General features: G+C 51.5%; 7 protein-coding genes across 7 annotated transcripts; 3 read left to right on the top strand and 4 right to left on the bottom strand.

The window, feature by feature from the left end:
- Window positions 1-1,177: 1,177 nt before the first annotated feature.
- Window positions 1,178-6,811, top strand: GT037_003027 (glycosyltransferase family 2 protein; the record flags this gene model as incomplete). Its single annotated transcript, XM_038928074.1, has 3 exons — window positions 1,178-1,458; window positions 1,509-6,680; window positions 6,730-6,811. The coding sequence occupies 3 exons, from the start codon at window positions 1,178-1,180 to the stop codon at window positions 6,809-6,811; spliced, it is 5,535 nt and encodes a 1,844-aa protein (XP_038789352.1).
- Window positions 6,812-7,603: 792 nt separating this feature from the next.
- Window positions 7,604-10,959, top strand: GT037_003026 (glycosyltransferase family 2 protein; the record flags this gene model as incomplete). The annotated part of the gene is made up of 3 exons (XM_038928073.1): window positions 7,604-8,068; window positions 8,125-10,664; window positions 10,716-10,959. The coding sequence occupies 3 exons, from the start codon at window positions 7,604-7,606 to the stop codon at window positions 10,957-10,959; spliced, it is 3,249 nt and encodes a 1,082-aa protein (XP_038789351.1).
- A 314-nt stretch (window positions 10,960-11,273) lies between these two features.
- GT037_003025 (uncharacterized protein) lies at window positions 11,274-12,500 on the bottom strand (the record flags this gene model as incomplete). The annotated part of the gene is made up of 3 exons (XM_038928072.1): window positions 11,274-11,862; window positions 11,917-12,288; window positions 12,340-12,500. 3 exons carry the CDS (start codon window positions 12,498-12,500, stop codon window positions 11,274-11,276), a joined length of 1,122 nt encoding a protein of 373 aa, XP_038789350.1.
- Window positions 12,501-14,364: 1,864 nt separating this feature from the next.
- Window positions 14,365-16,014, top strand: GT037_003024 (benomyl methotrexate resistance protein; the record flags this gene model as incomplete). Its single annotated transcript, XM_038928071.1, has 2 exons — window positions 14,365-15,836; window positions 16,008-16,014. The coding sequence occupies 2 exons, from the start codon at window positions 14,365-14,367 to the stop codon at window positions 16,012-16,014; spliced, it is 1,479 nt and encodes a 492-aa protein (XP_038789349.1).
- Window positions 16,015-16,980: 966 nt separating this feature from the next.
- GT037_003023 (uncharacterized protein) lies at window positions 16,981-17,602 on the bottom strand (the record flags this gene model as incomplete). Its single annotated transcript, XM_038928070.1, has 2 exons — window positions 16,981-17,483; window positions 17,545-17,602. 2 exons carry the CDS (start codon window positions 17,600-17,602, stop codon window positions 16,981-16,983), a joined length of 561 nt encoding a protein of 186 aa, XP_038789348.1.
- A 1,593-nt stretch (window positions 17,603-19,195) lies between these two features.
- GT037_003022 (atp synthase subunit 9) lies at window positions 19,196-19,684 on the bottom strand (the record flags this gene model as incomplete). The annotated part of the gene is made up of 2 exons (XM_038928069.1): window positions 19,196-19,533; window positions 19,621-19,684. 2 exons carry the CDS (start codon window positions 19,682-19,684, stop codon window positions 19,196-19,198), a joined length of 402 nt encoding a protein of 133 aa, XP_038789347.1.
- Window positions 19,685-21,018: 1,334 nt separating this feature from the next.
- GT037_003021 (signal recognition protein) lies at window positions 21,019-22,148 on the bottom strand (the record flags this gene model as incomplete). Its single annotated transcript, XM_038928068.1, has 4 exons — window positions 21,019-21,615; window positions 21,662-21,743; window positions 21,808-21,914; window positions 22,062-22,148. The coding sequence occupies 4 exons, from the start codon at window positions 22,146-22,148 to the stop codon at window positions 21,019-21,021; spliced, it is 873 nt and encodes a 290-aa protein (XP_038789346.1).
- Window positions 22,149-22,250: the final 102 nt, after the last annotated feature.

Below are 22,250 nucleotides of genomic sequence, written 5' to 3'. Positions count from 1 at the left end.
TCTGCAATCGATAAGACGGACGGCACACCGTCTGGGTCTGTGGAGATGGCTTCCGATGTCTGAAGCTTGTATCATAGCGTGGGCGCATCCCAATATCCACACTCGCTCCCTTTCATCTAGCTCTCATTTGTCTTTAGATCGCTGGTTTCAACCAGACCGAATCACGCCGGAACAATTTCAAAACTCGACCTGACGTCAAAGCACTAACCCCTCGTTGGGACCGATAAAATCAATCCTTGTGTCCCCAGCGCGGGCGCTACTCCAGGGTCTATCGTGAAGTCATGTAGACAGCACAGCCTTCCGGGTTCTAGGGCAGTGGGCCTCGAGGCCGTCTAGCCCAACGTCCTCACGCCAGCAAAACAAACGTTAGCTGACGGCTGGTGAGAGACGTGAGCATCATGGAGAATTGTCCGTGGTGGGAGGATTTCTCAGTCGCCGCGCAATCGATACGGGTTGAGCAGCTAGTGCATTGAAGCGTGCAGCGATGATCGTTCCCGGGGGAGCGCGACCACTAGCATGCATGGTTGGGAGTGGTTCTCTGCAACGCGCCTCCGGGTTCCAAGTCCATGCCTGGGGAAGGAAGTGCAACGTGGAAAAGAGTGTCGACCAGACTTGTTTCTCTGGTCCAGGCCGCGTCGCGTTGCCTCGTGCTGTCCGCTGTCTCGTGAGCAGTGCGAGGCGGAAGAGTGCGCAAAGAAAGTTCCCGTCTCATCAGTAAGCAGACGAGTGGAGCCGCAATGGAGATGTGAGGCAATAGGGCAGTTCAGCGTATTCTATTCTATTTTTGCGCCCCCTTTTCGTGATCGCTGGGTCTCCCAGTCAACACACGCCAAAAAGCGGCTGGTGCGGCGGCGGGCGAAGCTGAGCTAGAAGCATCGTAGCCCCATGCTCTCCAGCGCTCCGTCCAGAGCAGCCAGCATACTGTACCGGCCCCTTTGCACTGCAAGTCAACGGCTTTGAACATCTTTTACCTTCGTTTGTACACCCTTTACCACACTCGCTGATTGTAATTATTTCCGTGGCGTGTTTTTCTTGTTCTGTCTGCGTTCTGAGTAGCCCTCGGACACAACACCAGCAAGAGACAACCATTCGACGAGCAGTTGCCATTCGACACGGCGTTGCTCCTGCCTGACTCTCCAGTCCCTCTTTCGCTCCCACGGGGACGCGGCTGCCCATCATGGCTTCCAATCCGCTGCAGAACCCCTCGCTGCCATCGCTGCCCCAGCACCAGCAGAACGACACGGGCTTGACTTCTGCCCTTGCCAGCCGCTACCACGCACATCTTCCCATCGCCTCCCTCTCGTCCCAGGGAATTGTCGCCATCAACACATGCACAGATGCCAGCCTGGGAGTCGACGGCGGCAAGGAGGGAAGTGCCCACCAGGCCGCCGAGGATCTCTCTCTCCGAGCCTACACGCGTCTTGGACACCGTTCTGAGGACCAGGCCATCGTCTTTCTGTGAGTGTTTGCAAGACCGGCATCCAAACCACCCCTCTAACATGCGACAGTGGCGAGTCTGGCGCTGGAAAGACGACCATCCGTGGACATATGCTGCGGTCCTTCATGTCCTTTTCCTCTACACCCCTGTCCAAGAAGATCGAACACGCCAACTTTGTTTTTGATGCCTTCACCACTACCAAGTCCCTCACTACCCCGCAAGCCTCCAAATCCGGTCTCTTATTAGAGCTCCAGTATAATACCACCACCGCAAACAACGCCACTCTGCTGGGCGCTCAGTTCCTCGCCCACCGTCTCGAGCGCAGCCGCATCGCTTCCGTTCCCACTGGAGAGCGCACCTACCACGTTCTCTACTACCTCCTCGCCGGCACCAGTCTCAATGAGAAGAAGCATCTCTTCCTTGACGCAGTAGGCGGAGACGGTAATGGCGGCAACCGTACCTCGCTTGGTTCCAACAAGAGATGGCGCTATCTCGGGCACCCCACACAGCTCAAGGTGGGTATCGACGACACCAAGGGCTTCGCTGATTTCAAGGCCGCTCTGCGCAGGCTTGAGTTTGGCAAGGAAAGCATTGCAGGCATATGCGAGATTATGGCTACCATCATGCACATTGGTCAGCTCGAGTTTGAGATGGGTCAAAACACTACCCCTGCGCCCGATGAGAGCGGTGGTTACTCCCACGAGGGTGGTGAGTCTATCACCGTTGTCAAGAACAAGGACTCTCTAGTACCCATTGCTCAGTTTTTGGGTGTCGCCATGTCCGATCTAGAGCAAAGCTTGCGATACAAGTCCAAGACACTTTACCGCGAGCGCGTCACTGTCATGCTGGATCCCAAGGGTGCACGAGCCAATGCGGATGAGCTCGCCCGCTCTCTCTACTCACTTCTTGTAACATGGGTCATGGAGCAGATGAATTCTAGGATCTCGGTGCCGTCTGAGCAGATTTCCAACACCGTTTCAATGGTCGACTTCCCCGGATTCGCCAACTTTGCGGCCACCGGATCATCACTCGACCAGCTGCTCAATAACACTGCGAACGAGTCTCTCATCTCTTTCTGTCAAGAGAGCTTTTTCCAACGGCAAATCCAAGAGCTGGAAGCCGAAGAGATCTCTCTGCCACCTATGGCTTTCTACGACAACACCGCCGTGAAGACGGGTCTCATGAAGCCAGGCAATGGCCTTTTGAGCATTCTCGATGATCAGATGCGCCGTGGCAAGACCGATATGCAGTTCCTTGAGGCTATTCGTAAGCGTTTCGACGGCAAGCACCAGGCTATCGTACCTGGTAGTCTTACTGTCGTACAACCCGGCAGCAACTTCCCCACGCCTAACACTTCGCCAACCTTCACAATTCGCCATTTCACAGGTGACATTGACTACAGCGTCGAGGGGCTGCTGGAAGAGAACGCAGAGCTTATCTCTGGTGACATGATGCACCTACTCAAGTCTGCGCAGGCTCCGTTCGTTCAACAACTTTTTGGACAAGAGGCTCTTCAGAAGATGTCACATCCCAAAGAGAAGTCAGCTATTGTTCAAGCCACCGTTAGCTCCAAACCCACGCGTCAACCTAGTCTGGCAAAGCGGAAGGCTGACAAGACGGGACGATTTGGACGTCAACTCAATGTATTCGACGAAGAGGCCATCAGTGATGCTGAAAGCAACATCTCTGGCACCAAGAAGCCTGGAGAGTCCCAGAAGCAGACTGGTGCTGCGGGTCAGTTCATCAGTTCCTTGAGGACCATTGAATCGACAATGCGGAAAGCCAACGCTTACTTTGTCTTCTGCTTGAAACCCAATGACAGAAGGATTGCAAATCAGTTCGACAGCAAGTGCGTTCGTCAACAGGTTCAGGCTCTCGGTATCGCAGAGATCAGTCAACGTCTCCGGGTTGCTGATTACAGCATTTTCATGCCTTTCGCGGAGTTCCTCGGACTTGCTCAAACTGACCTTGCCATTGTTGGTAGCGACAAAGAAAAGGCTGAGATGGTCCTTGATCAAAAGCCGTGGCGAGAGAACGAAGTTCGTGTTGGTGCCACTGGTGTCTTCTTAAGTGAGAAGTGCTGGCTCGAGATTGCCAATGTATCGAACCTCGCTCCTTATGCACGTGGACCTGCTGATTCCAACGACAATCTGCTTACTCCCGAAGCTGGTCGATCGTTTGGTGACGTCCGAACCGGCCTTCTTTCGCCCTCGCCTGGCGCATACTATGACGACAAGAGCGGCAACTATTTCGGTCAGCGTGATATTGATGCTCGCTCAGAAGCGCCGTCTGGCATCACCAATGGGGACATGTTCCATGGCTTGGAACAGCCCAAAGCCATTGACGACGAGAAAGCAGCTGATGCAAAACTACAAGAAGTCGAAACCATTCCCACCTCCAGCAGTCGAAAGAGATGGGTGTTCATTGTCTACGTCATGACATGGCTCATTCCCGACTTTGCTATCCGATACATTGGACGCATCAAGCGCAAAGACGTGCGGATGGCATGGCGAGAAAAGTTAGCCATCAACATGATCATTTGGTGGAGCTGTGCGTTTGTCATCTTCCTCATGATTGGGTTTCCCGCTGTCATCTGCCCGAAACAACATGTTTACTCTTCTGCTGAACTGACTTCCTACGACGGCAAGGATGGAAACGAAGCTTACGTTGCCATCCGGGGTATCGTCTACGACTTGGGAGAGTTCATTCCACACCATTACCCCAGCATTGTCCCACAGAAGAATCTGGAGAAGTACTCAGGAAAAGATGCGACCAATCTGTTCCCTGTGCAGGTCTCTGCTCTGTGCTTAGGCAAGGACGGAAAGGGGATCAACGACGCCGTTCAACTGAACTACAAGAACTCCAATTACACCGACTCATCCGTGAACAATCTCATCAGTACCACCGATCTCAACGCGCAATACCATGACTTCCGGTCTTTCACCAACGATTCTCGTCCCGACTGGTGGTTTGAGCAGCAAATGTTCCTCAAGGCCAACTACATGAAAGGCCGAGTTGGATACAGCCCTGAATATCTGAAAACGCTTGGAAACAAGGGTAACTCGATTGCCTACATGAATGGCCGCGTATACGATTTCACGGATTACATCCCAGGTGGTCGCGAACTCAAGTTCCCGATTGGTGAGGAACCCAACGACACAGGAAATATCGATACCGACTTCATGTCACGAGACGTCGTGGACATTTTCCGAGTTCAGGCTGGTAAAGACATTACCAAGTACTGGCAGAATCTCAACTTGGACGCTACAACAAAAGCGAACATGGAGACCTGCATGAACAATCTCTTCTACGTCGGCGATGTCGACACCAGAAACTCGGCCAAGTGCTTGTTCGCCAAGTACTTCCTTCTTGCGATTTCCATTATGCTAGTCAGTGTCATCGGTTTCAAGTTTCTTGCGGCTCTTCAGTTCAGCCGAAAGACAGACCCGGAAAACATTGACAAGTTCATCATCTGCACCGTTCCCGCGTACACTGAAGACGAAGAATCCCTTCGTCGTGCTATCGATTCCGCCGCTAGGATGAAGTATGATGACAAGCGCAAACTACTTGTCATTGTCTGCGATGGCATGATTATCGGTCAAGGCAACGACAAGCCCACTCCTCGTATCGTTCTCGACATTCTGGGTGTCCCCGAGGCTACCGACCCCGAGCCACTCAGCTTCGAGAGTTTGGGCGAAGGACAGCGTCAACACAACATGGGCAAATGTTACTCTGGTCTGTACGAGGTACATGGTCACATCGTGCCTTTCCTGGTCGTGGTCAAGATCGGAAAGCCTTCGGAAGTCTCCAAGCCTGGTAACCGTGGAAAGCGTGACTCCCAGATTATCCTCATGCGATTCTTGAACCGTGTGCACTACAACCTCCCCATGACTCCGCTTGAGCTCGAGATGCATCATCAGATTCGGAACATCATTGGAGTCAACCCTACCTTCTACGAATTCCTTCTGCAAATTGATGCTGATACCGAGGTTGCACCTGACGCCGCCACTCGATTTGTCGCAGCCTTCCTTCACGATACTCGCCTACTTGCCATTTGTGGTGAAACCGCCCTCACCAACGCCAAATCCTCTTTCGTCACGATGATGCAAGTGTACGAATACTTCATTTCCCACAACTTGACCAAGGCTTTCGAGAGTCTGTTCGGCTCAGTTACTTGTCTTCCTGGTTGTTTCACCATGTACCGCATTCGCGCTGCCGAGTCTGGAAAACCATTGTTCGTCAGCAAGGAAGTCGTCGAAGCCTACCAAGAGATTCGGGTCGACACTCTACATACGAAGAACCTGTTGCATCTGGGAGAGGATCGTTTCTTGACCACGCTCCTCCTCAAGTACCACTCCAAGTACAAGACAAAGTACACAATGAGAGCACATGCTTGGACCGTGGCGCCTGACAGCTGGTCCGTCTTCATGTCTCAACGTCGTCGCTGGATCAACTCTACTGTTCACAACCTGATCGAACTCATCCCGCTTACCCAGCTTTGTGGATTCTGTTGTTTCAGTATGCGCTTCATCGTCTTCATGGATCTGCTTTCAACGGTCGTACAGCCTGTCATTGTTGTTTACATTGGTTATCTCATCTACACACTGGTGTGGTCGCCTGATGTAGTTCCTATCACGGCGTTCATTCTTCTTGGTGCCATCTACGGTCTACAGGCCATCATCTTCATTATTCGACGCAAGTGGGAGATGATTGGTTGGATGATCATCTACATCTTTGCAACACCCGTTTTCGCCTTTGGTCTACCTCTGTACTCTTTCTGGTACATGGACGACTTCTCCTGGGGTAACACTCGTGTTGTTACTGGTGAAAAGGGCCAGAAGATTGTTGTCACGGACGAAGGCAAGTTTGACCCTGCCAGCATCCCTAAGAAGAGGTGGGAGGAGTACCAAGCAGAGATGTGGGAGCAGCACACCATCCGTGACGACCGCTCGGAGGTTTCAGGTTACACCTACGCTACCAGGAAGCCGTTTGGAAGCGCATCTGTCGCTGGCTCAGAGTATGGAGGCATGCCACCATCCCGCCCCATGTCGCACCTCAACCTCCCACGCTACGACAATCACTCACGAATGAGTCTTGCCCAGAGCGGCTACGGCATGGATAGCATGGAGATGGCGAACCTGCCAAGTGACGATGCTATCTTGGTCGAGATCAAGGATATCTTGTCCAAGTCTGATCTCATGAACGTCACCAAGAAGCAGATCAAGGCCGAACTAGAGCAGAGGTATGTTCACTCACATATAACCACACGATCAACGCTAACACGACGGCAGATTTGGATGCGATCTCACGCTCAAGAAGCAGTTCATTGGCTCTGCTGTCGAGTCCTTACTCATCAGCGGCCAGCTATACTAAGCCTTGAGGGCTGCAGTTAGTTTCTACTTTGGTCGATGCTTCACGATTCTACGCGTTGCCATAAAGATACCGTTTCATCATCAGTCACGTACATGGCCATGCTTCTGCATGTGGCTTTTATCGCTACTATTGTAATATCGTCATTGCATTCTCTCATTGGGTCGGAGTTCGAGGTTTTGGCACGGCGTTCAACGTACTGGAATTTGTCGGAGCAGCATACTTTATATTTGTCGTCCTGTGGTGTGCTTCGCAATGGAAGGGAAAATTTGGGTGTAGACCTGGGACGTAGGACGCAAGAATAGCTATGAAGAATTGCATAGTGACAATGTCCATCATAACTTGCTCTGCATGCTTGATTACTTATTAGTGGACGGAGGTTGCGAATCAACGGCATAGACAAGGAAGCCATGGGCGCCATGGGTGGTCCGAGCGCCTCCTACCCCTCCATAGCTAGCCGTTCGCCGCCCGCCGCCACACAGAACAATCGATAACTCCAACGGAATTTCGCAGAAGCCAGTGTGCGTTCGCATTTTCTCGTCACTCTTTCACGGTCCAGGCCTTTATTGGTTGATTCGGGACCTGTCTTCTTCGGCTCCAGTTTTCCCTCCTGCCACTTCCACTGTGAAGCGCGAGGCCGCCTGCTGGATCACTTGCGATTTCTACAGTTGACTCCAAGTGCGACCCATCGAGTGCGAACTGTCGACCCGGCCACGCCCTATCACAACACGCCTCTAGTGACATCTGCACATAAGAGTCCACATACCACATCCGTAGCAATACACCATATACAAAATGCCGCCAAAAAAGAAGGGCAACAAGAAGGCGCAGAACGACGACTGGGAAGCCGAGCTCGGCGAGTCTGTCGCGCCTCAGGATGGCGCTGCAACAGAACCCCAGCCTGAGGATGCTGCCGCCGATGAAGATGTTGCCGGTGGTGGTTTGATGGCTGCTCTTGCAAAGCGCGGCAAGAAGAAGAACAAGAAGGGCGCAAATCTTGAAGTCGAAGGCGAGGACCCACCTGTTGATGACGCAAACGGCGACTTTGACAGCAAAGCACCACAGGAAGGAACCTTCGACGACGATGACGACGATGTATTTGCTGGAAACTACGGCAAGAAGAAGGGTAAGGGTGGCGCTGCTGCCAAGACCGAGGAACCCGTCGAGGAGAAGACCACCAGTGATGCTCCGCGTGTGAAGACCAAGGCAGAGAAGGAGAAGGAGAAGAAGGAGAAGGAAAAGCAGCGAAAGAAGGAATTGGTACGGATCCGTCAACTACATTGTTCATTGGATGAGCGTGTACTAACCAGTATTAGGCTGCGAAGAAGAAGGCCACTGGTCCTGCCAAAGCCGAACCTGCGAAGCCTACCGAGACCAAGCCAGCTGCCTCTGCCGCACCTTCGGCCCCTACACCAGCCCCAGATGCCGCGCCCGCTGCTGGAGGCAAGAAGAAGAAGCTCAACCCTGCGCTGGCTGCCCTACAGAAGCAACAGGAAGAGCGCAAGAAGAGAGAAGAAGAGATGGCGCGCGCTGAGGCCGAAGAGAAAGCCAGGCTAGAGGAACTGGAGCGACAAGAGGCTGAAGAGCAGAAGCGCAAGGAGGAAGCCAAGGCACTCAAGAAGCAGAAGGAGAAAGAAAAGATTGAGCAACTGAAGAAGGAGGGCAAGTACATGACCAAGGCTCAAAAGGAAGCAAAGGCAAAGAACGAACTCCGCCTACAGCAGCTCCTAGAATCAGGTGGCACAAAGGTTGCCGGACTTGCCGATGAAGCCGAGAAGAAGAAGAAGCCAGTCTACGATGACCGCAAGAAAAAGAAGAAGAAGCAGGCCGAGAGTCAACAAGAGAAGGAAGCTCGAGAGGCAGAGGAGGCCGCCAAGAAAATGGAAGAACTCAAGCTGGCCGAAGAGCAAGCTGCCGCTGCAGCTGAGGCTGCAGAGAAAGCCCGGCTCGATGCTGAAGCCAAGAAGGGAGAGGACGGTGACTCTGCCGACGACTGGGAGGCTCAAGCCGACGAGTTGGACGGTGTTAAAGACAGTTGGGACGTCGACACCGATGAAGAAGAAGAGCGCAAGGCAAGTGAGAAGAAGGCCAAGGAAGAGAAGGCGGCAGCGGAGAAGGCTGCTGCAGACAAGGCCGACAAGTCTAAGGACGCTAGCTCAGATTCCGATTCTGAAGATGACAGCGAGGACGACTCGTCGGAAGACGAAGAAGGAACCGCCACGCAGCGAGCCGAAGCCGCTCGTAAGGCTGCCGCCGCCGACCGACGAAAGCAGGCTCACGAGGAGGCTCTTGCTGCGCGATCAAAGGACAACTTGCGATCTCCTATTTGCTGTATTCTTGGCCATGTCGATACCGGTAAAACAAAGCTGCTCGACAAGATCCGCCAGACCAACGTACAAGAAGGCGAAGCTGGAGGTATCACGCAACAGATTGGTGCCACCTACTTCCCTGTTGAGGCACTTCAGAAGAAGGTTGCCGTCGTTAACAAGGACAACGACTTTGTTTTCAACGTCCCTGGTCTCCTAGTTATCGACACACCCGGTCACGAGTCTTTCACCAACCTCCGATCTCGTGGTTCTTCGCTCTGTAACATTGCTATCCTCGTTATCGATATAATGCACGGTCTTGAACCTCAAACCATCGAGTCCATGAAGCTTCTTAGAGACAGGCGGACACCTTTCATCGTTGCTCTCAACAAGATCGATCGTCTGTTCGGCTGGAAGAAGATCGACAACAACGGCTTCGAAGATAGTCTGAGCCTTCAAAAGGCCTCCGTTCAATCTGAGTTTGAAGAGCGATGGACTTTTGTTCGCACTCAACTGCAAGAACAAGGTTTCAACTCTGAGATCTTCAACAGAAACAAGAACATGTCCAAGTACGTCTCCGTATGCCCAACATCAGCGCATACCGGAGAAGGTATCCCTGATATGATCAAGCTTATTGTCAAGCTTACGCAAGAGCGCCTTACGAACAACCTCATGTATCTTTCAGAGGTTGAGTGTACTGTGCTTGAAGTCAAGGTCATCGAAGGTCTTGGTACCACTATAGATGTTATCTTGTCCAACGGTGTTCTTCACGAAGGCGACCGCATAGTGCTGTGTGGTAATCCAGAACCTATAGTAACTAACATTCGAGCTTTATTGACGCCGGCTGAGATGAAGGAGCTACGTGTCAAGTCACAATACGTGCACAACAAGGAGGTCAAGGCTGCCATGGGTATCAAAATCGCTGCTGATGGACTCGACCAAGCCATCGCCGGTTCGCGTCTACTTGTCGTCGGTCCTAATGATGACGAGGAGGACCTCATGGATGAAGTCATGGGCGATCTAGCACACTTGCTCAGTAAGGTTTCCAAGACTGGTCGCGGTGTCTCTGTCCAAGCGTCCACTCTGGGTTCGCTCGAAGCGCTCCTTGAGTTCTTGCGTGTCTCAAAGATTCCTGTGGCTACTATTTCCATTGGTCCGGTTTTCAGGAAGGACGTTCTTCGAGCCGGTATCATGTTAGAAAAGGCCAGAGAATACGCCGTCATGCTGTGCTTCGATGTCAAGGTTGACAAGGAAGCCAAAGCGTATGCAGAGGAGATCGGTGTCAAGATTTTTGAAGCTGACATCATCTACCACTTGTTCGACAAGTTCACAGCACACATGAAGCAGCTTGAGGAGCAGCGGAAGGAGGAGTCAAAGATGCTGGCAGTCTTCCCTTGCGTACTCAAGCCGGTCGCTGTTTTCAACAAGAAGGATCCTATCATTATTGGTGTGGATGTTACTGAAGGTGCTCTGAGAATGACAACGCCCATCTGCGCGGTCAAGAAGAACGCTGTCACTGGTGCTAAGGAAATCGTTAATCTCGGAAGAGTGTAAGTCTGCTTTTCTTCTACTACCACACCCTTTACTAATTCGTTCAATAGCACTTCTATCGAGCGTGACCACAAACCCATGCAAATATGCAAGAGGGGTCAACCCTCCGTCGCCGTCAAGATCGAGGGCAACAATCAGCCCATGTACGGTCGCCACTTGGAAGAAGACGATATTCTGTATTCTGCTATTAGCCGGAAGAGTATCGATACACTCAAGGAGTTCTTCAGGAGCGACGTTAGCCAGGACGAGTGGAAGTTGATTGTACAGTTGAAGCAGCTTCTCGATGTCCAGTAAAGATATGTTAGGGGTGCATAATTTAGGACAATAGTGTAAGGATTGAGGTGTCATGGTAGTAGGATATCATTTTCACGTCATTTATGTAGCTCGTCTGCTCTTTTGGCTTTTTCTTCTTCGAGGCGCAGACAATAGCATTGTTCGGCGTTGTAGTGCAACGTTTATCCACTATAATCTTGTGGTTTGATCCTCTTTCTGTCATTTCGAGAAGACAGCATGCCGGTCTGGAAAGAAATACCGCATTGTAACCGACGACTATCTAGGCTGGCAACGATAGGTGCCGCATCTTTAGGCGACGTCATACGCAATACGGATCATTGCAGCCCTGAATGCGACTCCCCGGCAAGCCTTATCAAATTAAACCCCTTCTCTGCTTCCTCAGACCACGCATCGTCATCGCCGACAGGCCAGTCAACCTGGACCTCGAATACCTCTAGGTCTCTTCTCTTCCCAATCTCAATCAACGGAGCGAACACGAATGACTCCTTCGTGATTTGTACATTTGGTCGTCTGCTCCCTAATACCACAATGAAAGCTTGCTCACACAAGGTTATTCGCAGTTTCTTAAGCGACTCCATCCGGGCTATTATATCACAGGCTGCCTGCCATTTGCGAATGTCTCCAGTGTCGATCAATCTGGTGTCGACAGCGCGCGATACGCGCGATATTAGCGACCTTGAGGGAGGAGCCAAGTGTCTAAACCTTTGTTGATACTCGCGGGGTAAACCCCAAATGTAGCCTGTAAAATCTGCATATTGAGGGAGGTGGCTTGCGTTAAGGTATAGAGAGCGGATACTGTTAAAGTGTCGCATCGGGATATGTTCCGCAGTAATGACTAGAGTGTCAAGGTCGTTGAACTGCCAGGTTCGGTGTGCGTAGAAAATGTTGAGCATCTCGTGGTATCTGTCAGTGTCAGTGTCAGTGCTCTTTCTTCTATATACAAGTTTCGAGACTTACAGCGCACGACAGGTCAGCATCAAAGCCATTACCCCAAGCTGGGTTTCTTGATATAGTTTATCTACGTCCTCGTGTCGTTTACCAATCGCAATATCTTCGGTATTTAGAGCAGCTAAGCCTGAGGAAGCTCTTGTAAACTCAAGCATTTCTTCACCTATGCAAGGATGACCTTTGATATAATATCCGCGTGGCATTTTGGCATTCCAGAACGCATTTGGATAGATATTCTGGGAAGAAACAAGACGGATATCAGAGTAGGTAGCATTGCGTGCAGTAAAAACGTAGTCGTATATCATAAGACGAATTTCGAATGGGAGGGTAAGGAGCTTGGAGCAGGGGACGGCTGCCTGCTGGTGCTTCTGCTGTATTCGCCTGAATGATGTTAGGCCAACCATAACCACTGTATCCAGTGTAACTACTCACCTACTATCTAATGATCGTATCTTTTCCCGGAAGGCAACTATGCTATGCCTAATTCTGAATGTGATGCTCGATGTAGAACTGAAAGAGCTAAAGCACGAAGGTCGTTGGGCGCTCTTGTCTACGCCTCTGTCGCTTTGGCTTGAGATGTTTTGTTCCGCCATTTGTCAATTGTTAACTTTGTTGCGTTAGGATGTCAGGATTAACCTTGAAGTTTGGGAGAAATGGCGGTTGTAAGTGAGGCTATGTGTGCCAAGATATGCTGCATCCACTAGGTTGGACGCACAATGCGGTTGGCCGTTATGTGCCTCACTCTTCCTGTATCTAATTGATCGCAGTACAGTATGCGACGATCGTTACTCACAATACTCTGTCAGGTGTTGAATGGCGTTTCCCTCGACTCTTGTGTAGTCTCGATACGTCTATGATGTGCTACAAAACATGTGAACCACGTTCGATTGGAAGCTGAGAAAGCCACAACTAGTAATTGGACGACGTCTTCTCTTTCACCTTGCTCAAACCCTGATTTTCATCCTTTTCTTCGTCGGTGGAGAGAGGCGAGACCCACAGGTGGTAGCGGCGTAGCATGCTCGACGCACCCTCAGCTGAACTCAGGAGTCGTTGCGGAGATTTGCGTCGCTGTCGTAGATAAACAAAAAGATGACGATCGCCAACACCGTGTGTCAGATTTATTCATCTCGGTCAATAGAGCGTAGAACTTGACATCTTATGCAGCTTCGATCCCAATCTGGGGTGTCGCATCAAACTAGGGGGCTAAAGGCGCACATTCGCTTGACGACAATCGGCGTGGTTGGATCTTGCAAACTGCTGGGAGGAGAGTGCGGGCGATCTCAAGTGATAGAGCCGAAGACACGCTGAAACTCCTCATGATTGCGACTGCTCCCACAAATGCCGAAGGCCGAAATTTGAGCCAGAATTGAGTGGTTGTTGCTGTCGCATAGTGATGACGGACTTCATTTCCAACGCGAAAAAAACGCATAGTTATGCCTGACCGCGCCAGTTTCGCGCTGCCTGGGCTCGTTTGTAAAATGAGAACTGCTAAGCCAAAAGAAGGTATATCGAGGCGACGTAATAGCTCAGACGATGCTGCGCATACTCATCCCTGCTTACCAGAGCTTCGCTGTAGAAGAGTTTATGCAGAAAGAAGGTGTCTGAGGGCCATTGGTTGGGTCGGCCATGCAATTAGCTGCGCAGCAAAAGTGGGGCCGATGAACGATCGTGCCAGCCCTGATGTATGTTGTTGCATCTTACAATTCTACGCCAGCAAACTGAGCACGTTGGTGAGGAGAGACCAGCCGAATCGGGGCATTGCGCAACTGTTCAACGTGTGAGCGCTTGCAGATCAAGTTGCTGCCAGACGTTGCTGAATGCGACACTATCTCGGGCTATGTCTCTGATCGCATTGGCGCGCGATAACAGTCAGGTCGCCCACTATCGATGAGCAAGTGCACTAGTAGTGAGGCTCTTCGTATGCTTCTTCAGTATCCCTAAAAGCACAAGAATCACACTAGAGTAGAGACACGTTCTCCATTCACAGGCACCAATGAGTTCTGGTCGACTTGGTGGGCTCAATGGACGTGTATGCACTATTGAGGTTGGATGCAGAAAGAAAGCAGTATTCATCGTCATCAGACCCGCTTCAGATGCAGCGCCGGCACGATCCCGAACTCTAGCTTCACCCGATCCTTAGATTCAACCGCTTCTCAACTCCGAACAAGCTCAACATGCCAATTTTTGGATCGATCGGAGCCAGGATCGTCCAGATGCACTACCAGGACCTACCAATCTAGTTTGCAGAATCGCATCTCATGCCAGATCAACACCAGACTAGAATTTACGCGACAATCTTTTTGTCTGTGCAGAAGGTCTTCTTATCGGAGTTTTACCATGGTGGGCCATACTAGAGTCATGGCGCAAACGCATTCGTCTTTTTCATGTCTCGCGAAAGCTCTGTCGACTTGTTGCCAGCTCCATTTTCTCATATCTGTGAAGTGAAAGACTCACGCCATGGCCGCTCCAAATGCTTCACGACCTGTTTCCTGGTCGGATACGACAGCAGCATCAACAAGGCCACCAAGTCCCGTCAATGTCGAAAAGATTCCTGGTAGAAGTCGTCAGCCATCAACTGAGGTGGGCTTGAAGTCAGATTCTGATCCTGAGAAAGGACCTCAGCCGAGTTCAAATCAAGATGCAACACCAATCGCTGATGGGGCTTCATCGCAAGTTCGCCCTGCGACTCTCGACTGGGACGGCCCTGACGACCCTTTGAACCCTCATAACTGGAGCGCAGCCAGGAAGTGGTATCAGACATACACGATCTCCGGTATTGCGCTTGTGGGGACATTCGCATCGTCCGTCTTCACACCTGCCATCGAACAAGCAGCGACAGAGCTGAGCTCGACGCAACTTATCGCGACATTTGCATACTCGATATATGCCCTCGGACTAGCTTTTGGTGGACCGTTCGCTGCTCCTCTTAGTGAAACTTTTGGAAGACGACCCCTCATCTTCATCAGCTTGCCCATCTTTGCGCTCTTCATCCTAGGCACAGGTTTCGTGCAAAGTATGGCGAGTCTGGTGGTGCTGAGATTCTGGGCTGGCTTCTTCGCTGCGCCTAGTCTGAGTATGGGGTCAGGTACGTTGAGCGATATCTGGCCGCCTGAGAAGCGCTCTGGTCCCATGTCGCTTTACGTCGCAACACCATTCTTTGGCCCAGCATTAGGACCAATCCTGGGTGCTGCCGTAACCCAAACACGTGGCTGGCGCTGGACGTCATGGTTGATACTCTTCTTCACTATCATTCTCGTCATTGCACCAGCGCCATTCTTCCGTGAGTCGTACAAACCTGTCCTCCTACGTCGCCGCGCGAAGAAACGCAATCTTCCGCTCCCAAGATCGCCAACCGAAGGCATGTCGTTGCCGAAGGTCGTCAGCACTTATGCCACCAAAACCCTCACTCGGCCCATGCACATGCTGCTCACGGAGCCGATTGTGGCAACCTTCAACACGTACTCTGCTTTCAACTTTGGCTTGCTGTACGCCTTCTTCGCCGCTTTCCCGTATGTGTTCGAGACAGAGTATGGGTTCGATAGCATATCCACAGGTCTTACATTCCTCGGCCTGGGTGTCGGTGTCATTGTAGCCACCGTTTGTATTGTATCGTTCAGCAAACTCTTCTACCTGCCTCGCGTGCGGAAGGCGGTTGCAGAGAAGAGGCCAGCTCCGGCCTTTGCAACATCACGGCTGGCGCCTGAAAAGCGCTTGCCGCTTGCATTCGCTGGTGGGCCCATTCTCACTATCGGCTTGTTCCTCTTTGGCTGGTCTGCAGCCTGCCGTGTACATTGGATTGTGCCAACCATTGCCGAAGCCTTCTTCGGCATGGGCAATATGCTTATCTTCATGGCATGCATGATGTATATCACTGATACGTACGGACCACTGTACAGTGCCAGTGCCATGGCCTCGAATGCTATATTGCGGTACGTACTTGGTGGAACCTTTCCCCTCTTTGCAGTCCAGATGTTTCGAAGACTGGGCCCCCAGTGGGCTTGTACATTGCTCGGCTGTTTGAGCATTCTGGGTGCGTGCATACCGTTTGTCTTGGCTAGGTATGGTGAGGCTCTAAGAAGCAGGAGCGGATATAAAAGAAGTGGTTAGTTTGGGCAAGTATGGGACATCAATCTTAATTTCTCCATGTGGTGTCATGCATCCTCTAACATGTGATATGCTCTTGTGCCGTCCGTCGATTTCGCCTAGAAAATCAGCGCCGTCGTTCTTTGACACATTCGTGACTTTCCACACCTTGGTCTGACGCTCGCCGTTGATGAGTAAGTACGGGCGTGGTCCTCCTTGACATTAAACCTCGTCACCAGCCAAAAGATCTTCCTTTCGAGTACAAAGATGAAAAATAAAGCGTACTTGGCCACGGATGTTCTTATAATTCATCTTAATGCTCGCCATTGATGGAGCATAGGCAGGCCAAATTGGTTGGTAAGATCGGCTGCGTTGTCCTCGATGTCAAGACTTACCACTGACCATCTCTTTCTCAAGCGAAGGAGCAAAAACAAAAAAAAAACAAAAAATTAAATTATCCTGTTTTGACACGAGTGGGGTCTGTTGTAGGTTAGTATACTTCGCAAAGCAATGTTGAGCGGTGTAACGTACTCGAACCCACGCACATTTCTGTAGTAGAGATCTAAGCGGGGCTTAAATCTACCGCCTTAGACCACTCGGCCATCGTGTCGGATGGAGAAACTGGACAAAAATTAGTTTTACATAATATATAACTTGAGTCAATTGTGAACATGGGCGGAGTCTTCCTGTGTATCACCTAGGCGTTGAGCAAATCGTTGTGACAAGTGGTGACTCTTTTCTCGATGCGGGGTACAACAGGGGCTGCGTCTCTGCTCCCAATTCGGGGCACCCTCCCCGACCAGAAGCAACAACATCATTCTTTAGCAAATACCAAAATCAGACCAAATGAGTGCATTAGTGAGAATTATGCCTGGGGATTTCTTATCGTATAGAGTCAGTCAAAAGCACTAAACTATGTACACCCAATTATTACCTTCCGAACCAAATCGCAGCACCCGCTCATCACCTTGCCATCAAGACATTCTTCATCTAGGCAATCCATCGCTTTCCAAGGCTCTGAGCTGCCTGGGCATCATCCGGGTTGTTCTGTGCGAGTGCTGCAAGGATAGACGCAACGTCGTCTTGACGCTTCTGGATGTTCTGGCGCGCAGCCGCGGCATCGTCGGGGCTGTTTTGCTCGAGTGCTGCGAGGATGGAAGCCACATCGTCCTGACGCTTAGAAACAGGAGTGGCGGTGGCAGTAGAGGATGGTGCAGCCTGCTTAGCAGCCGCGGCGTCGTCAGGGTTATTGGCCTCAAGTGCGGCCAAAATGGAAGCCAAGTCGTCCTGGCGCTTGGTGGCAGATGAAGACGAGGCCTGCTTAGCAGCGGCAGCATCGTCGGGGTTGTTGGCCTCCAGGGCGGCGAGGATAGAGTCCAAATCGTCCTGACGGCGAAGCTTGACCTTCATGGCCGCAGCAGCGGCATCAGCATCTTCCGGGTTGTTCGCACGAAGAGCCTCGAGGATGGACGCAACGTCATCTTGAGGGTTGGCTGAGAGATGTTAGAAGGACGTTCGATATCACATGCATATCGTAGAGGCATAGAAGCATACCAGCAGCGAAGACTGCGCTGGAGAACGCAGCAACGGCGATGAAGGCTGTGCAACGCATGTTTACTGGTTAACAGGATTGCAAGTGTATTGTAATAGGAGTTGTTAGAAGAAGAGTGACCAGCACAAAGATTACAAGATGATAGTACGGATGGAATAGTAGTTGCTCAATTGACCTCAGGAAGGCGTCCGAGGGCTAAATACCATGAGCTAGAGTGGTGACGCCAGCGAGACATGACAGCTAAGCTTTGCGGCGTCGAATGTTGAAGCTTGTCCCAAAACCTACTGTAGTTTCACGGTGTGGTACGACCCGAGTAAGAACATACATCATTTCGGTGTCCGAGAGCATTGTTTGTCCCGCAGTCGGCAAGGAAGAGTTGGGTTGTTTAGTTTCCGATTTCGGTTTCTCGGAATCAGGTTGGAGCATTGCTGTGTCATGTTTCGGGAACAGCCTCACCATCTGCCCAAACATAGATCTGAAACGATGCAGCCTCGGTCCCTCCATACGACTTGCGCAGCAGTTGTTGCTTCTTCTGCGACTGTATCAAGTATCAGAGCAATCTGAATCCAGATACAGAGGCTCCCCAGACATGCCCCACCATCCATTTTGCGATGCGATTGAGTGTGTAGGTCCCATCATGAGGAGCCACAGCTTTCATTACGCCCGTCAAGTCCTTCGTTTGCGATAGCCACAGCCCTGTGGTTCCACAGATGCGTCATTCCTCGTTATCTCAGACCATGCGTATCCAACGTAAATTGTGATCGGGTGGAAGGACGTTGGTGCTGTAAGGCGGTCGTAAGAGGTCGAGCGATATACGTTTCATGGACGATCGAGTAGTACCGACTGCGTTGTAATATTGATGCTACAAGCAATCAGCGAGATCCATAACAGTATGGTTGTGATTTAAGCCCATACCTGTTTCCGTGACTTCCGCGGGAAACTACGGTTAGTATCATAACAACACCAGCAACACCGCAATCATGCTCGCGACATAGCAACATTTGTGAATATGGGGTTGTAATCGAACAAGTAATGCGTCGTTACTCCATATTTGTATCGATGGTTCATCTACAGCTTACCCCCGGTGGTGTGGGCCGTACCGAGGCAATCGCGGGGTTCTGGGGTAGGCCATCGATATGTATACCTGTGACGGGAGGTAAGACAAACAATTCAACAGGCACTTAGCATCAAGTCGGACTTGACTATCGCTGTGGAAGGGAAGGCAGTATGAAATGTCCACAAGCTTAAGGCTGAAGTCGAGCGAAAAGCTTGGCACGACCAAGTTCCAATGTCGGACAGCTAGAACAGCAGTAGCTCATCACGGAACGTGGCACGGGCATTGACAAGCTTCGGTATCGTCTAGGAGGGTCCAATCGAGTTCATTGAGCTTAACGTCAGTCATCCGCACATGTCATTACCATAGCTAGAGCTTCCGCACGTGCGCTGGGTAAGGAAAGCGAGCCGTGGTGGTAGCTTGCTCTTCAGATTGCTCGTCTAAAGTACATGTTTTACACAATCTGACCGGCCACTAGAGTAGGAAAAGAGGTAGTAGTCGTCCCTATGCACACACCCATCCGCAAGAAAAGTTTTCAACCTTGCGGCACCCCCATACCGTTGACCCCAAATGTCCGGCAGTCCATGCAATGCACACATCTATGCGACGTAGAGGAGCAAGAAGGACATCATGAGCGCGAAAAGACCAGTGGCCTCAGCGAAGGCGAAACCGAGAACGGCGTACTGGAAGAGCTGACCCCTGAGGGAGGGGTTGCGGGCAACACCCTGGATGAGACCACCGAAAACCGTTCCGATACCAACACCGGCACCGGCAAGACCGATGGTAGCGAGACCGGCACCCTGGATCTTAGCGGCAGCGACCATGGCGGCAGCGGTGGACTCGGCGACGATGCCACGCTTCTGGATGACGTTGCGGGCGGCGTTGTTGCGGAAGGCACTGCGGGCAGCGACGAGGGTGCTCTGCTGGGGCTGGCGGGCTGCGAGATGATGGTCAATGGCTGCTTGATGAGCTTGCAGAGCTCAAGCCCAATGGCTTGAGCTGCTGCGGCAGGCGCGAGACATACCAGCGTTGGAGAAGCCGCGGGCGGCCACGCGGGCGGCGCCGAAGGAGCGAGCGATGGCAACCATGGTGATGGTGTTGACGGTCGGAGTGGAGATGAGTTGGAGATGAATTGGTCCTTCAATGGATGGGGAGTGGTGGGAGGAGGATGGAGGAGGTGGATGCAAAAACTCGCTGAAGGGTTGATTAGCCGCCAAGAGTCCGTGCGGGAGCTCACATCGGGTTAGCGCTCCCCGTTTACTCCCGATAACCACCACTTCGACCAATGTCTTGAAGCCAATCAAGGCATTTTGGAATTGCTGTGAAAGGTGAGAGATCCTATGAGACTTGGTGCTGAGCTGGGAGATCTTGGAGACCATTCCAGCCTTCCGTAACCTACAGTCACCTCAAAACCACATTCCTATCAACCGAAAGAACCGAGCCGACTGTCGACATCATCACGCTCAATGTGTCAATTGAGGTTCTTTGGCTTGACTTTAGACATGGCCTAGATTTATCTATTGAGGAGGACGTTGCAAACACTTTCTCTACTGTGACATGACTCTTTTGTATGCTCTGCACTTCTTTACATTGCAAACATGTGGCCCGAGTCGATCGTATTCCATGGCACAACAAACACCAGACTTCCGACAGGGAGAGCTTTTTCCGATACCACTGGTAGTTCAGTCAAGCAAACAAGGAAGGACCTCAAGCTCGTATTTAAGTATCGGTATCATTCACATATTCCGGTGTGTGAACAGGGTTCAAGAGTCATCATGATGAGATGAACTCAGTACAATCCTGACACAAGATCCTAATGCTACCCAAACCGGGATGCAATGAGCAAGAATCAGCGGGTGGGCTTGAACAAATCAAAGTGAACGCACTCAACAACTATATCTGCAGTGTGGTGTTCAACGCAGCCGCCATGGATACGGATCAGTCGTCGTCTTGGTACTGAGGTGGTTCTGACTATAAGACGAGTGCGTGATTGTATTAAGTTTGCACAAGCTCTCACATACAACATGAAACAAAGGCAAGTAAATGCAGTGCTCGCATCGCATTGAATAGCGACTAAACTAACCCCCATATAAGACTTTTGGTAAGCATGGCCCGTTCCCGCCTCATCCCATCCATCCCAGCCCGTCCCACCCATCTCGGCCGTAACAGCACAGCTACATCTCCTCGCATCAACACTTGGTATCAGACTCAAAAGAAAGATTACAATACAATCAAAGCCCCAAGGGACAGTGATAAGAAGTGGTATTCAGACATTAGATGGTCGTAAAGACCGAGCACAAAGCAGGCGTCGACGCCCAACTCTCGTCGCAGGGAGATGACAGATGCAACTCGGTCTCTCCCCGCATGCATGAAACAGTCATTAGATAATCAAAGGAAACGCCTCATCAAGAGCCCATGGTGACTATTCAACCATAGCACTAATAGGCGTGCCAGCGCGGCTCTCGTCCACAAATTCGCTCATCTTCATCTTCTTGTGTCTTGGGCTGTCGGCTTCGATTTCGTCAAGCCGCCTCTTCAGGTCGGCCTCCCGTTGTTTGATCTCCTCAAGCTCTTGTCTTAAGGTTGATTCTGTCTGCCGCGCTGATTGCTCGCTCTGTTCGAGTTCGCTAACGCGGTTCCGGAAGAGATCGTTGATAAGTTCCATTTCCGAGACACGTGTCTTGAGTGCAGTGTTCTGTGCGGCGAGAGTCTCATATGGGAGAGGAGCTTCGAGATGGGAACCGTTGATCGACGAGTTAGCGGGCGAGGGAGCACGAATACCGAATCCCGGGAGCGAAGGCGAATGGAAATCACCACCATGCAGCGCCTGCTCAAACAGGTGCGACGGTGCGATGTTGGAGGGATGGTTGAAGTTCGGGGTGCCGGTGCGTGATATAGGCGATTGCGAGCGGTCGGACAAGCCTGAAGAGATCTTGCCTGATGTGCGGCGGTGCTGGGCGAGGGCTAGCTGGCCATCAGCATCGGGATGCGCGGCAGGAAGACCACCTTGGTCACTTGTCTGTCGTGTGTTAGTCGTGACAGTGACTACGAGATGACCTGCATACCCTCTTGCGTCCGCCTGGCCCGCCAGTCTTCACGCGGTTGCGGCTCTTGATGACATCGGTCTTGAGTGAGATAGGTCGTGGCCTGCAGAGATGAGGATGTCAAGTCAGTACATGTCTCATATGCATTTTGTACAGTCGCAACTTACCGGCCGTGCAGCTTCAGGAAAAGGCCACAGGCGTTGCAGAGAACAGCGCCCGTTTCATCGCGGCGCCACAAGGGGGTAGTGCTGGTGCTACAGTTCATGCACGAGGGCTAAACAAATCAGCACGAGTATCGGTAGGAGGTATGGTACGCAGAAGCTCGTTGCTGGGGCAAAGGGTTATCGATAGGTGAGATAAGCCCATAATGATAGAGCGAAATGCCTCGACCTAAAACACCAACGATCACAATCATACGTACCGGAGAACCAGCTTGTCCACCAGCGGTTGCGGGCGCAGAAGTTGCATAAGTCATGCTGAGTCCATTAGAGGGTTTGCTGGTTTCCATGTTAGCGGGCGAGTTGAAAAGTCCGTGGTGCAAGGCTTGGCGTTTGCGATAAGCCAGTCACGGCCGGCACCCGCAGCGCTGCACGAACGTTTTTTGTCAGTC

The sequence above is a fragment of the Alternaria burnsii genome, assembly GCF_013036055.1.
Source record: "Alternaria burnsii strain CBS107.38 chromosome Unknown 746, whole genome shotgun sequence".
Lineage (NCBI taxonomy): Eukaryota > Fungi > Ascomycota > Dothideomycetes > Pleosporales > Pleosporaceae > Alternaria > Alternaria burnsii.
This window is presented reverse-complemented; position numbering and strand designations above follow the sequence as displayed.